Below are 13101 nucleotides of genomic sequence, written 5' to 3'. Positions count from 1 at the left end.
TCTGAAAGTCCAAACATGTTTGTCAGTTTGCAAACGAGGGGCGCCTGGGATAAAGACATGAATTTTAAAGTTTTCACTATTACTGGTGAGGGTTGGTTGTTTTTCTAGGAGAAGCCAAAGGCCACTGAAGATGTTTTTCCACCAATTTTTCATAAGCATTTAAGCTAAGGAAGGGGGGCGGGTGGAAAGACGGGAGGACACGGTTTTCTTTGGGGAAGGAAATTAGAAGTCACCGCAAATAATTCACCTGGATAGGTAACGGCCGAGCAAACACTGCGCTCGTGAATCCCTGACAACTTCATTGCCTCTCCTCGAGGGAGGGCAGATCTCTCGCTCCATTTCAGACGGCAGGGAGAGGGCTGTGCGCGGGGAGCCGGGCCCCAGGTGTGGGCTCCGCAGGTGGCTGTGCTCGGAGCCTGGCGTGACCCCCCACTGGGCAGGCAGGAAGCGACGCCCCCGTTCTGCACGAAAAAAAATGCAGCCTCCGCTTCCTGGCCGCAGGCAAGCGGGACCCAGAGCTTCCATGCAAAACGCTGCAGGGTCCCAGAGAGGCACAGCTCGACCCCTCAGACTCGCAGCCTCGTGACCACCACCGGCCCACCCTGTCCCCAAGCCGGCCGAGGCTCGGTCGCCCCTCTATGGCCGCGCCTGGATTACTGGTTGCGAGGATGCTCCCGCCCTCAGAACCGCAGCCCCCGGCAGCTTTGTCCCTTGCAGGGCCTGGGAACCCCGGCCTGCCCGGGGCTCAGCTCCGCGTGCGCCCTGACCTTGGAGCGAGCGCGGTCCCCCGAGCAGGGCCTGGGGCGCTGACGCTTGCTGCGGATCCGCAGGCGCGGCAGCCTCGAAGGAGGAAGCCGTGTCAGCGCAGTTCTGGTTCCAGGCCTCACCCCAGCTGCTAAACCCAAGAGCAGGTCTTTGGCTCCGCTGGGCTTCCCTGCGTCCCTGGCTCAGGGGATCCCAGGGCGGTGGGAACCTAGGCCAGACTGCACTCACCTCCCCACACTTCTCAGCGCGGGGCTTCGATGAGCGGTCCCAGAGCCCTAGCGCCAGGACCACCCGAGGGGTAAAAATGCTGGTTTCCGGGCACTGCCCCTGTCCACTGAAACCTACTACACTGCCCACCGAATTCTGACGCGCGCGGAGGTCTGAGGCAAGCTCAGCCCTGACATCCTTGGGAGCTTTCTCATTTAGGGAGCATCTTCGTTCTTCTTTTAGCTTCAAAAGCTGGTAGACATCACCAGCTCTTCCATGCAGAAGGACCCCAGACCCCAAGAGGGTTTGGGGGGCACCCAAAACCCCCTGCCGGAAGTGGTCCCTCCGGTTGGGGCTCTTACCAGACGAACAGCTAGGGTTTGGGGAACTGGCCACCACAATCCCTCCCACCTACTCGAACCTACTCCCCCGACACTTGCCCCACACAAAGCCGGCAGGATTGCTGGCATTCCGGGAACGCTGCGGTTGTTAATGGGAGGGAAGGAGAGTCCAGCGCTCAGGCAGAGAGCGGCGGCAGCCAGCCTCTTGGGCTGATCCTGCCAGGCGGGAAGGAGAAGCAGGGGACACCGGCTGGGCTCTTAGCTGCTGTGGGAACCCTTGCTGCGCCTTGGCCCCAACAATTCCACCGCCCCCACCTCTGTCAGGCCCCACTGTACTCACGCCACAAACCACCCCTGCCTATGACCCTCACCCACCCGCCCAACCTGCTCCAGCCAACCACCCAGGATCTGGACTCCCTGCCCAGGCCTTTCTGCCCACAGAGCCGGTGGTGCGATCTCTAGGCCTCCTGCACCATAGACAGCTGCTGAGTTTGGAGAAAGGGAAGGGAAAGCCCATCCTGGGTCTGGGGGTGCCTTCCAGTTGGACAGTGACAGAAAGAAAACTAAGCTGGGCCCTTTATACAAGCGGTAAGTAGTGGATAGTGGTAAATAGTGGATAGTTCATGCCTCGCTGGATCCCCAAAGGAGGAGGTAGCAATGGCAGTGAGTGCGGGCTAGTGGCCCTGGGCCACCCTACTACTGTCTCCCTCGCCTCCGCCTGAGACTTGCTGAGGGTAAGTGGGGGGCACCTTCAACCCCTTCTGGCCTCTCCCCTGTGGGTTGCTGGGGATGGCCCAGCCACTCCTCTTGCTCTCTCTGCGCTCCTGAGCAGGCAGTTTTCCCTTTACAAGTTCAGCTTCACAGTCGGTAACACTAGGACAACAATACCATCCTATTTCCACAAATGCTCAGAGAATCCTACCACATGTCAGGTGCTTCTGCCCTGGAAAGAAGGAAGGCAGAATACAGACACGGGCAGGGCCAGGAGCCCTCAAGGCGGTCTTGATGAATTCACTGCTCTTTCTTGCCCCCCTCAAACATAAAACAGGGGCAATAATGTCCCACACCAAGCGGGTGTAATGTGTCACCTAGTGGGTAGAGGTAGCCTGCCATGGAGGGCACCTGCCCAATGGGAAGCCAACGGTGGCTCCCCCTGAACAGGCAAGGAAAGCCAAAGCCATCATTCTGCCAGGCCTCAGGGTGGTGACTCTGAACTCCATGCCAGCCGGACGACAATTTGGTGCTGAGTCCTGCCTGCTCCAAGCACAGACCCAAGTGCCCAGGAGAAACCATCACTGCAGCCCCCAGGGGGGGAAAGAGGCCACAGGTGCTGCCCACCCCAAGTGTCTCCCAGTTTTAAACAACAGCGCTGAGCACTGAGGGCTGGGGTTTGCGGGGAGAGCAGACACCAAGGGAACTCATGCTTCCACCACTTTCTCTGGGGGTTCCTCTGATAAAGAGAGAAATTTCAGGTGAAAGGGCCTCTCAAACTCAGAATGTCCTTCAGTGAAAGCGACAGAAGTTACCCCAAAAGTGATTCAGATGCTTTTCTGGGAAGGCTTAAAAGTGAGCTTTCTTGTGTCCCAGAATGTTCTTACTACTCCCCCCCCTTTCAGGCATTTATGATCTGGCTTAATAACAGGGGTTCCCATTTTTCCAGTACTGTGTGCCAGACACATTGTCAACTCTAAATCTAAAAAATAGCCTGCGGATTTCACACCGCCCCTCAGTCACACTGTAAACAGTTCACAAGACGTGGAAAGTAATCCAGATTTCTGATCAGGACGGTCTTCCAAGAAGAGGCATTTGGGAATGCCAGATGAATTCTGCCCTTCCACAAGCATTTTATGAAGGACCAGCAAAGGTCCCATACAGTTCCTCCACCAGACTGTAAGCCAACATTTCTGTGACAGCACGGGTGCTGGGAATTACAATGGAAGCTCAGTATAGCATCCAGCCTTTATGAGTGTGCTGGGCTGCCCTGGGCAGCAAAGCACCCCACAAGCAACCCTTCCTTCTGCAGATCACAAGCACACATTCAATCAAGTCGAGAAGCTGCTTCCCCTACCTGAATGGCTTGAAGACAAGCTTCCAAATGTCCCCAAGACCCCAGAGTTCTCCCTTCGGGAAAATTCTGGTCTCCTCTGCTAAATGGAAATTGTGATTCTCCTTGGACAAGCGGTTACTGCCTGGAGAGGGTGTGACTGATGCAGGCCACCCAGCTCGTCTCCTCAGTCTTGAACTCAGATCGTGCCTGAAGTCCTTGTTTCTGAGCAATCATACTCGGTTACCAGAGAATGGACCGATTACCTCCTCTTCCCCTCTACTAGCAGCATTCCTAAGGAGTAAGAGCCAGTAATATTGAGCTCTTACTGTCAGGCGCTGAGAACAGTACTCCTTCATGTATGTTATTTTAAAGCAAACATAAAGCACTCACCAGGTATCGTTCTACAAGCTTCACATGTATTTATTTAAGCTTCATAACAGGCACACGAGATAGGCATGCCATCCTCATTTTACACACAAGAGGAACAGAGGTACACACAGACTCTCTACTAGTTCAAACTTACTAGGCTAGCAAGTAGCAGAGTTGACATTGACATCCAGAGTCCAGACTGGGAAGGCCTCCCGACAAGCTACAAAGCAGCACTTAGAGCCTCTCTCCACAAATCTTCTGCCCATGGTTTGTGGTGGCCTCTGCATCTGTTTGAATCCAAGAAAAGACCTGAGATTCCTTCCTAGGTGAGCAGTTGTGTCTTTCAAAAATACTTAACATATATCAAGTGCTTACTGTATGCCGGGTATGGGTAATTGAGGAAGTGTTATGTCAGGCACTACCCTGCGCCACTTTAACTCATGTAATCCTCAGCAAAACCTTATCGATAAATTCTATCGCTACACTGTTTTCAGATGAGCAAACTGAGGTGCAATGGCAATAAATCAGTAACAGGCAGGGTTGGGGTTGACTCTAGGTTGTCTGGCTACAGATGACTGGGTGCAAAGATCGGGGTCCCCTCTGCTCAGAGGCCTGTGTACCAGCGTAGAGCATCTCTTTTCCTCCCAGTATACTGCCAGGGATGTCTTCCTGCAGTTCCCTGCTAAGGGAACCCTGTAGCATCAAAAGGAAGAGAGCTACTGGCCCCAGTCCTGCTGTCAGTCTCCCAGCTGGTTAGAGGAAGCAGTCAAAGCTTCCAACTGGAGCCTGCAACCGGAGTGGCAGCTCTCTCTGCCTTTTGGGGCCAGTTCTTCCAGGTCAGTGGTGCAGCTATATCCACAGGCTGTTCTTTACCTTTGCTTCTGCAAACGCTTTCACAAACGTCTTCCCTGTAGTGCTTTTGGTGGGAAAAGGTGCGAAGAGCCCCTTCCTCTCGCACTTCAGGCAGTGAATCTCAGGATGATCTCTGCTTCAGAGCAGGATAAAGAATCAAGCAAAAAGCCCTCTACTCTTTCCCCAGAGAAATATTTTCAGCCTCCCTCGGTGGGAATCTCCAATGTATTTGTATCTAATTTTTGATCCAATGTATTTGTACCTAAAAATGCATTCCTAAGACATTTATTTTAGTCAACAAAGCCCTGCTCTGGGGCATACGCTGGTAGAGGTGTTACGGAGAAGCCAAACACTTTAATATTTACACCGGCGGGCTCACACCAGCCTCAGCCTCTCTCCAGCTCTCCGAGACGGCCCTAAAGGCGTGGGTTGGGTCAGAAACAGCAGAGGCATCGCAGTGATCTCGCGTGGACTCAGCGGACGGGAAGAAGTGTCCCGGGAATGGGTCCCGCGGGGGCGGCAGCACACGAGCAGGGAGCGGCGCGGAGCGGTGCACCGCGGCAGACAGGCGGGCGCGCGAGTGGCCAGGATGGATGGGGACAGCCGAGCAGAGACCCGCTTTTGACCTTGGCGAAAGACACACAGACCTTGCCCGATTTCCCGTCTCCCCTCTGTTTCTCTAACTGGAGCCTGGTCTCGCTGACCCTCCTGGGTCAAAGCTGTTTCTGCGCGAGGGGAGGCGCGCTGAGATCCCCGCGGGTGGCGGCGCGGGGCGCGCTGCGCACAGAGTCCCCGGCGCGCTCGCGAGGGATCGGATCCTGGGCGCGCAGCCGCTCCCCTCCTCCCGCGCGGCAGAGCACAGATAACTCCCGAAATTCCCCGCCGCTGCCTAGGGGAGCTGGGGCGCTGGTCCCGCCTGTTCGCCTGAGGGGGCGCACGCCCTCGCACCTGCCGCGCTCCTCCACCCGCCGCGCTACCGCCGCGCCAGCACCTCCCCAGCGTGCGCGGCTGCGTCCGGCGAAGGCTGGCGCCTCCGGACCCCTTAGCGAGAGGCTTATTGGTCTCAGCCGTTTTCAGACGTGAGCGTTTTCCGTTTCTGAGGTTCTGGGACATCTTCCTAAGGCACGGTTAGTAAATTCTGAGCTGACATTCATTGCTCGGCGCAGGTATCTCTTCACTCCCAGGAGCAAAGGGCAGTGATCGACGTTCAGACTAAATGGGCTTCCTCCAAGGAGGGTCTGCACGACGTTCGGAATAATTCTGAACAAAACTGACCCGCCCAGGACTAGCCGTGAGATATGGGGCAAGGGTGTTCTCCTCTCTGTGCCCATGTCCTCATGAGCAGAATGGGTCCCTGAAGATGCTGCAGTCTCTGCGGCCCTCCCAAGCTCTAGGTTTTGCCTCTAGGGTTGGGGGCACCTTCCTCTGAGAGGAGGGGTCCGAAGGCTGGGCGGTCAGCAAATTCTGCTGCACCCGTGGAGCCCGTCCAGCGCTGTCCCCTCGGGCACAGTCAGCTCTGGTTGGCACCGTTGGCAAGGTTGGCACGTGGAGGCTCGGGACTGAAGGACAGCTACACTGAGGCGCAGAAGCAGGACTGCCGGGCCCGGGTTTCTGCCGCCACATATGGTCTGTGGATTTAGGTGTCAAAAACCGGAGAATTAGAAATGGTAATTTTCCGTCATTACGGCTGAAACGCGATCTGTCACAACAACTGGAACATGTCTCCGAGCTAGCGAAAATAATGTTCGTGATTAGGAATCATTATGCACGTCAAGCCGAGTCCATTAAGTTGTAGGGAGAAATTAGCCTTGACGGGCGGAATCAAACTACAAATATACAGGCCTCGCCTACAGGAGGCCTGAGCAGTGGCCCTGGGGAGGAGGTGGGCCAGAGTCGGGTGTTTTCTTAATAGGAAACTGACCAGAGAATTAATACCCCTTCCCAATCCCCTGTGGGAGCCACCCTTCTTCCCTGACAAGCAAGTCCACACCCTCAAAGCAGGAGGGGGGCTGCGGAGGCCTGGAAGCCAGTAGTTGGCAGCTTTGAAGTCCCACAGGCCCATGGCCAGTTCCCTGCCACCACTTCCAAACTGTGTGACCCTGCCCAAGTCACTTGACCTTCCTGAACTTTCCTCACTGGTCTGTAAAAGAAGGATAATCCCACCTACTTCATGAAGTTCTCAGGAGAATTAAACCAAGGTGGGGATGGTCAGTGCCTAACGCTGAGGTGCCTGGGAATTAGACACATTTTTTTCCCCTCCTGGAGCCACAGTCTCCTGGTGAGGTGGTGGACATAATGGGGGCACAAGGTGGATGCATGTTGGGGGCTGGCCCAGGTTGAGTGCCTGGAGCTGAGAAAATTTCCAATCTGGCCCTGAGAAAAGCAATCAGGATCTCTGAAGTCAGAAGGCGTGAATCAGAGCGATGGCATTATACTCTATTCCCTGTCACCCCAGATAGGAAAAGAGGAGTCAGTTGGGTTCTCAACCTGGACTGTCTCAGCCTGCTGCAGCTACCAGCCGCCTAGGGTCCATGGTGTCCCCAGTGTCCACGCTGGTATATAGTAAATGGTGTATACTAAAGGAGTGGTATATTGGTGTATACTAAATTGAGTGGGATTAAGAAGACTTTCTTTCCAGGGTGTTGCCTCTGTCCCTACTGGAGATGAAAGCTGATCTACTATTCCCTGATGCCTCCCCACCAGGAGATTTAGGAAAGGTGTGAAAGAAGGGGAGGAGAAACCAGGCAGGATTCTAGAGGGACTGCTTCCATCCAGCCTTGGGTGCAGATGAGCTTTTGAGAGTTTGCTTTGTATCCAGCACCAAAGGACTTTACCTACCTTATCTCCTTGTATCTCAAGCAAACCTAAATGTCTCCCTTTTCTGATGGGGAGACTTCGAGCCAGCAGCTAGGGAACCCGCCTGCCCATCGCTAGGAGCCTGGCGTCCAAACTTGGCTCTGCTTCCGGAGCCTCCTCCCCACGCCACTTTTTGAGCTGTACAGCTCTCGCCAAGCACTGTTTCCTCTCTTTCCTTTGCCTGCACCCAGCACATTCTGCCTCTCACAGAGAGAATGACACGAGCTGAGGAGCGCGGCACACTTAGCTCACAGTCTGACGGCGCTTGGGCTCTCCTTCACCAGCTCCCTTTGTGCCTCCGTAAGTGGGATCCCCAATGTGCAGGCTGGAGGGAGGGGCAAACACAAGTGTGGCCAGCGCAGAGTAGTTTGGAGCTGAGTAGTCTGGGTTCAAACTCCAGCTCCGCCAGAAATAGCATAAGTTCTGTTCCCAAAGTGGGGGAATCAGAATGCAGCTGCTGGAAGGAATGAATGAAGTATTTCATTTCTTGCTGTTCAGGAAACAGGTTATAGGCTAATTAAGGTGTTGGTTCCCGGGGCACAATAATTGGCATACGCAGGATTGGAAAGCTGCATCTGAGAGAGACTCAGAAGCTGCCCCAGTCCCCTCTAGCAACTTCTCAGCATTTCTAGGCTCTAAGAGCTCCAGTCACCTGGAACTGGCCCCATCTGGCTCCCGAGGGCACCGGGTCTTGGGCTGCAGTCCACAGAGAGCCTCCTTGACCCTGTTCCTCCCTCCTACCTGGCAGAGTCTCCTGCTGGGCGGTAAGGAAAGGGGCTGGTGGGGGGGAGGCACCAACAGTCTGAGCTGAGGCCTGGTCTCCCCACTCACTGTCTGCTTTTTGCAAACCCAGAGAAGGCTCCATGAGGGGCCCAAATAAAGGGGTGCAGAAGGGTGGAAGCTGAGCCCCTAAAAGAGATCCTCTGCCACACAAATAGAGAGCGAGGCGGCCCTAGTGATGCACACAGAGAAAGTGCTCTAACAAATGTCTGGCACACCCATGACCCTCCTTGACTAACCCTCATAATACAGGGCATTTCTGGAGCTCCTTCGCAGCAACCCACACCATGCTTTATTTTTCTTTTTGCATGAACATTTTTGCCTCATGTGAGGCAGTAAATGCCACCACTGCCAGATGTCTGTGTATCTCCAGTGCAGAGGTGTTCAACAAACATATGCGACTATCTGAACAAATGAATGAGCAAGGAAAGAATGAGGAGAACAAGACAGACAAGGATTCTGCAATAAAGACTGTCCTCAATTTTTAAAAAAAAAATCTCTGTGCTTTAAAATCTTTATGCTTTCTCTCTGAGCTCTCCATTAAAGTTTCCCTGCGCAGAGCACTTATGACAGATTCCAGTTGGCCTCTACATTGTCTGTGACTGTCGTGCCTGTGAGTGCGAGCATTGCAGTCTCCCTAGAAGAAATCCTGAGAGCAGGTCCCAGCCTTCTGCACAAGAGGACCAGCGCATCCAGCAAATGCCTGGCCACAGGCCGAAACGCGAGGACAATAATTATTGTAAGCCAAATAAATAGGAAATAATTATGTCCTAAGAAATAATGTCCTAGGAAATAATTATTTTAAAGGAATTCTACAGATTCCTTTGAACAGAAAGAATGCAAGTTCGCCCCACAATGTGTGCATATAACACATATAGATACACATATGTATATATATATATATATATATATATACACACACATATATACATATATACAACAGCAGAGAGAGACAAACAGAGAGAAAGCCTGCCTGAGGACCTGAAGCCAGGGCATTGTGCAAATACTTTATCTCTCTATCACTGAACTACTCCCCCAGCTTGCTAATGAATTTATTTTTCATTTTATGTATATAAGTTTATTTATGTAAATGACTGCTCAGGTTAGAACCCAGGACCTGGAGCAACCACTATTTCCACTGAAATCTATGTACCTCAGGCCAATTTATTTTTAAGGTGCAGCTGCAGAGGATATGAGAAACGTGTTGATTTGAAGAAGGTTTTCCATGGAGGCTAACTGTTCTCCCTTCCTCGTCTCTATACTTTGTTAATGGCACATTTCCTTATGTAACTGTGCAAACTTATCAGTGAGGCTACAAGTATTTAATGACACCAGCTGTTTCAGGAGCGCATGATTCGCTCACTCACCCATCCTGCTGGGAGTAATTATTTTTTCAGCACAGTAGTACTAGCTAGGGCTTCATAAAAGTTGGCTCCAAACCCAGGCGCTGCGCCTGGGGGGATTTTCAGTTTGATGCTCTCACTGCCTTCCCCCTTGGAGGGTCAAGACACCTGGCCTGAGTCCCTGGTCTCTCTCAGCTTTTCCAGAGAATCACTCCTGGGTGTGTTACCAGTCCCAGGAAACCAAGACTACCTGAGGTGAGATTGAAAGCAAATGTCAAGAGAACCCATTTCTTGGAATGTAAAAAGATCTGCAGTAGGGATCTTCCCTGTAAAACACTTGGGAGCTCCGGATGGGCCAGACCCTGCACTGGGAATGCCAAGCAAGGGCGGTTGCTGGCAAACAGCTATCCCAGCAAGTCTTTAGGTAAGGATTCCAGCTCTCCATGGGGGCATGAGCCATGGTCACCTTAAGGAGGCTATCCGGGCATATGCTGGGCACATGCTGAGGATATGCTGTCCTGGGATGGGTAGCCCTGCTCCACTTAAGGAAAGCCCCAACACCCAGCTGACCACTGCTAACCTCTCTAAGGGTGTTTCCATCCACTTTAATGGGGCTGCACTCTGCTGACTAGCTGGCTGGCTCCTAGCTGGAGCGTCTGTCCAATTTTGAATTTGGACCACTTCCCCATATGCCATGGAAACAGAGAGTGTTTTCTCAGGGACCTCGTTTTTTTTTCAGGTCAGAAGTATTAATGTGCATTTTAATAGGGTCAAGTAGGAGATGATGGGATGCTCCGTGGAATTTGCTTGCATCTGAGTTGCGCTCAGGCACCAGTAAGAATCTTGAGTGCTGAGGCTGGAGAACTTGACCCCAAGACCAAACCAGCTTTTGCGCTTTGCTTTTTCCCCAGAGTCAGCACCCAGCTGGCAGAAAGAATAAGGACGGCTTGTCTAGGGTCAGCAGAGCACAGTTGCCAGCTTCTCTTGGGTCTCACGCACTCTCAGGCAGAGATGGGAAAGGGTTTTTTGCAGGGGATTCCAGCCCTTATACATGCACCATCCCACAGCCTCGTCTTCCCAGAGATCCTAAGGTCAGACACCGCCAGCTCAGACACCGCTGTTTTCCCAGGACATTAAGGACATCTGGGAGCTGCGGGACCAACTCAGGAAGAACTCTTAAATTCACACTTAGTGTATGAGTGACACAGCCAAAGCCTGCGACCTGAAAGTGGAGACCTGAAAGAGGAGGAGAGCTTGGGTTTGGCCAGGCTCTGGCCAAAGTCTTTTCTTCTGCTCTGTGACCCAAAGGTCTCCTCTCTTTCTTTGACCTCTGGAAGGCTGTGTGTCTCTAGCCACCTTACCCAAGGACTAGGGAATCAAAGACACACTGGTCAGTCTTCCCAGGGGGAGGGGTAAGAAGAAAGAAGGGCAGCATCCCAGCCCTCCTGCTAGAAGGGTGCTTCCCAGGGGTCAGTCACCTGTGACAGTCTCATCTCCTTCCAGACACCAAGTCCGGCGTGGGCCAAAGCAGAGCTTTTACTATTTAGTTTTTGAACCCTCAGGAGCATCAGTTCCAAAAATCTTACCAGCTGTTCCCAAAAAACACAAACAAAAAGTAGGTCTAGCAGGACGACCAGAGGACTTGGACTCCTCCAAGCTTGTGGGGACAACTCGGGATCACTTCAGCAGCGGTCACTAACACTCCTCGGCGATCTCTGAATCTACATAGCCTTACACCCTCTGACGGCTGCAGTCCTCGGGGCGGCACCTGGCAAAGCTGCGGGACACAGGGATCTGGAATGCGCGCTGTGGGCGCCGCCCTGCACCCACCCCCCCGCGGAAGTCTATACCCTGAAAACTGCAGTTTTGGGTGCCGCAGTGCAAAAAACCCAGCGCACAGCTCAGCCGCGCCTTCCAAGCGGGCCCTGGTGCATACAAGGGAAGCGATTCAAAAATGTTAATAAGCTTATTAAAATGAGCGGCTTTGCTGGTTCTTATATACAGCGAGCTCCCCCCGCCTCCGCCATCGCTTTCTGGTGGAGAAAGCGCTTGTGTGAGTTTTTCCCCATTAGTGCATTTTCCATCTAAGGACAGGGCACTCTCCGGAGTGCGGCACGGCCCAGAGGTGGACCGGGTCAGGTCTCCCGCCTCCCGAGCAAGCCATCCTCACACTTCGGGGGAGCAGTCCATCGTGAGGAAAAGCTGACCACTCAGGGCCGGGAAGGCTGACAGAGAGGCCGAGAGAGATCACCCTCCGGTGCGGCCGTCAGGTCAGCAACTGGGGCGACCTAAATCCTCCAAAACAAAACAATCATCCCCAAAGAAACGCCTAAATTGCTCAGGAAAGGCAAGACCCACTACTGAAAGTAGAAAAGCGTTGTTCTTTCCCTCCACTCCAAGCGTCACCCAGGAGCCGTACAACTTAAAAAAAAAAAAAAAAAAAAAAAAGATTTCCAAAGAAGAGAAGTCAGTTTCCTAAGATTCACCAGTCCAGTGGCACAGCCGCCGTAGGCCTGCAGCGTCCAGGCTCCCAGGTCCCGCACTCTATAGACCAAGGGGACACCGAGCCCCAGCCCGGTTCCACCGGCGTGGAGGGCAGCCGCGAACGGTCCGGTCCGGAACCGACACCCTGCCGCCCCCACCCGCCGGGCAGGCGCAAGCCCAAGACCTGGGCACAGAGCACAGGCCCGAGCTGGTGCCCGCGCGGGGCTGGGAGAGGGATGCGGAGAGCTCACCGAGAAACCCGCGGGCCGCACTGCGCTAGATCTTCACCGCGACTTTAAAGATGCAACTGCAGAAAACGCAGATGGATCGGTGCAGAGATCCGGGCACCCCTGGTTCCAGGCTCAAAAACCGCAGGCCGGAGCGGCCTGGGGCGGAGGAGGCGGGACAGAGCCCCGCGGGCAGAGCGTGCCGCGAGTCCTAGGCCGGGAGGGAGGGCTCTCCACGCGCGCTCGGGAAATTTCTGAGCCGGGCCCTGAGCTTACCTCGCCCGGAGGCTCCAGAGAAGGCGACACCCTTACCCTCGCAGCTCTGCTCTTTCCTTTGAACTGGACACGCCAATGGGAGCGGAGGGGTGCTATTCAGTGGTCACGGTTCCGGGTTGGCTCCGGGTGGACCAGAAGCCCCAGTCGGGCCTCTCTCCTCCTGCTGCGCAGCGCAAGGCATCACAGAACTGGGCGGGTGCGGGGCCGCAGGGCCCTTTCGGGTTCTTTCTCTTCCAAACTGCAGCAAATTTAGACTTTTGACGTTCAGGGTGATGCGCTGTACCCACCCGCCCTGCTTGGAGGGCCCTGGGAATCAGTCCTGTCTTATAAATGCTTTCATGATTGAACGAGCCAATTTAGGTTGAATAACTCCTATGTGCGACTCCAGGGGAAGAAGCCAGTTTATTAGATGATGTAACCATTTACATTATATCACAGTTTTTGCATTCCTGCTTTGGCATTTGAAAAAAAATGAGAAACATTTATATCAGGAGACCAGAAAAAAATAATCTAGGGTTCTCCAGACCTTTGACAGACGCTAAGCTGAGCGGACC

The 13101-nt window shown here is 53.7% G+C and overlaps 1 protein-coding gene across 4 annotated transcripts in view; it reads right to left on the bottom strand.

Moving 5' to 3' along the window:
• The window catches only part of Rab28 (RAB28, member RAS oncogene family), a 153211-nt gene extending 140463 nt beyond the window's left edge, over window positions 1-12748 (bottom strand). Inside the window, exons 1-2 of one of the 4 annotated variants that reach the window (XR_001230910.1) lie at window positions 12548-12748; window positions 3884-6209 (exon numbers count right to left, since the gene is read on the bottom strand). Coding sequence is in view for 2 of the 4 variants with exons in the window: in XM_013503323.1 (XP_013358777.1) it covers window positions 4957-5694 (738 nt within the window). In the remaining 2 variants the exon portion in view is untranslated. The other 3 variants (XM_013503323.1, XM_013503324.1, XM_013503325.1) reach the window with 3 other exon arrangements.
• Between the last annotated feature and the right edge of the window lie 353 nt (window positions 12749-13101).

This window comes from Chinchilla lanigera, unplaced genomic scaffold (genome assembly GCF_000276665.1).
Source record: "Chinchilla lanigera isolate Chin_1 unplaced genomic scaffold, ChiLan1.0 scaffold00079, whole genome shotgun sequence".
NCBI lineage: Eukaryota > Metazoa > Chordata > Mammalia > Rodentia > Chinchillidae > Chinchilla > Chinchilla lanigera.
Note: the sequence above shows the minus strand (reverse complement) of the source record. Positions and strands in the feature narration are given on the sequence as shown.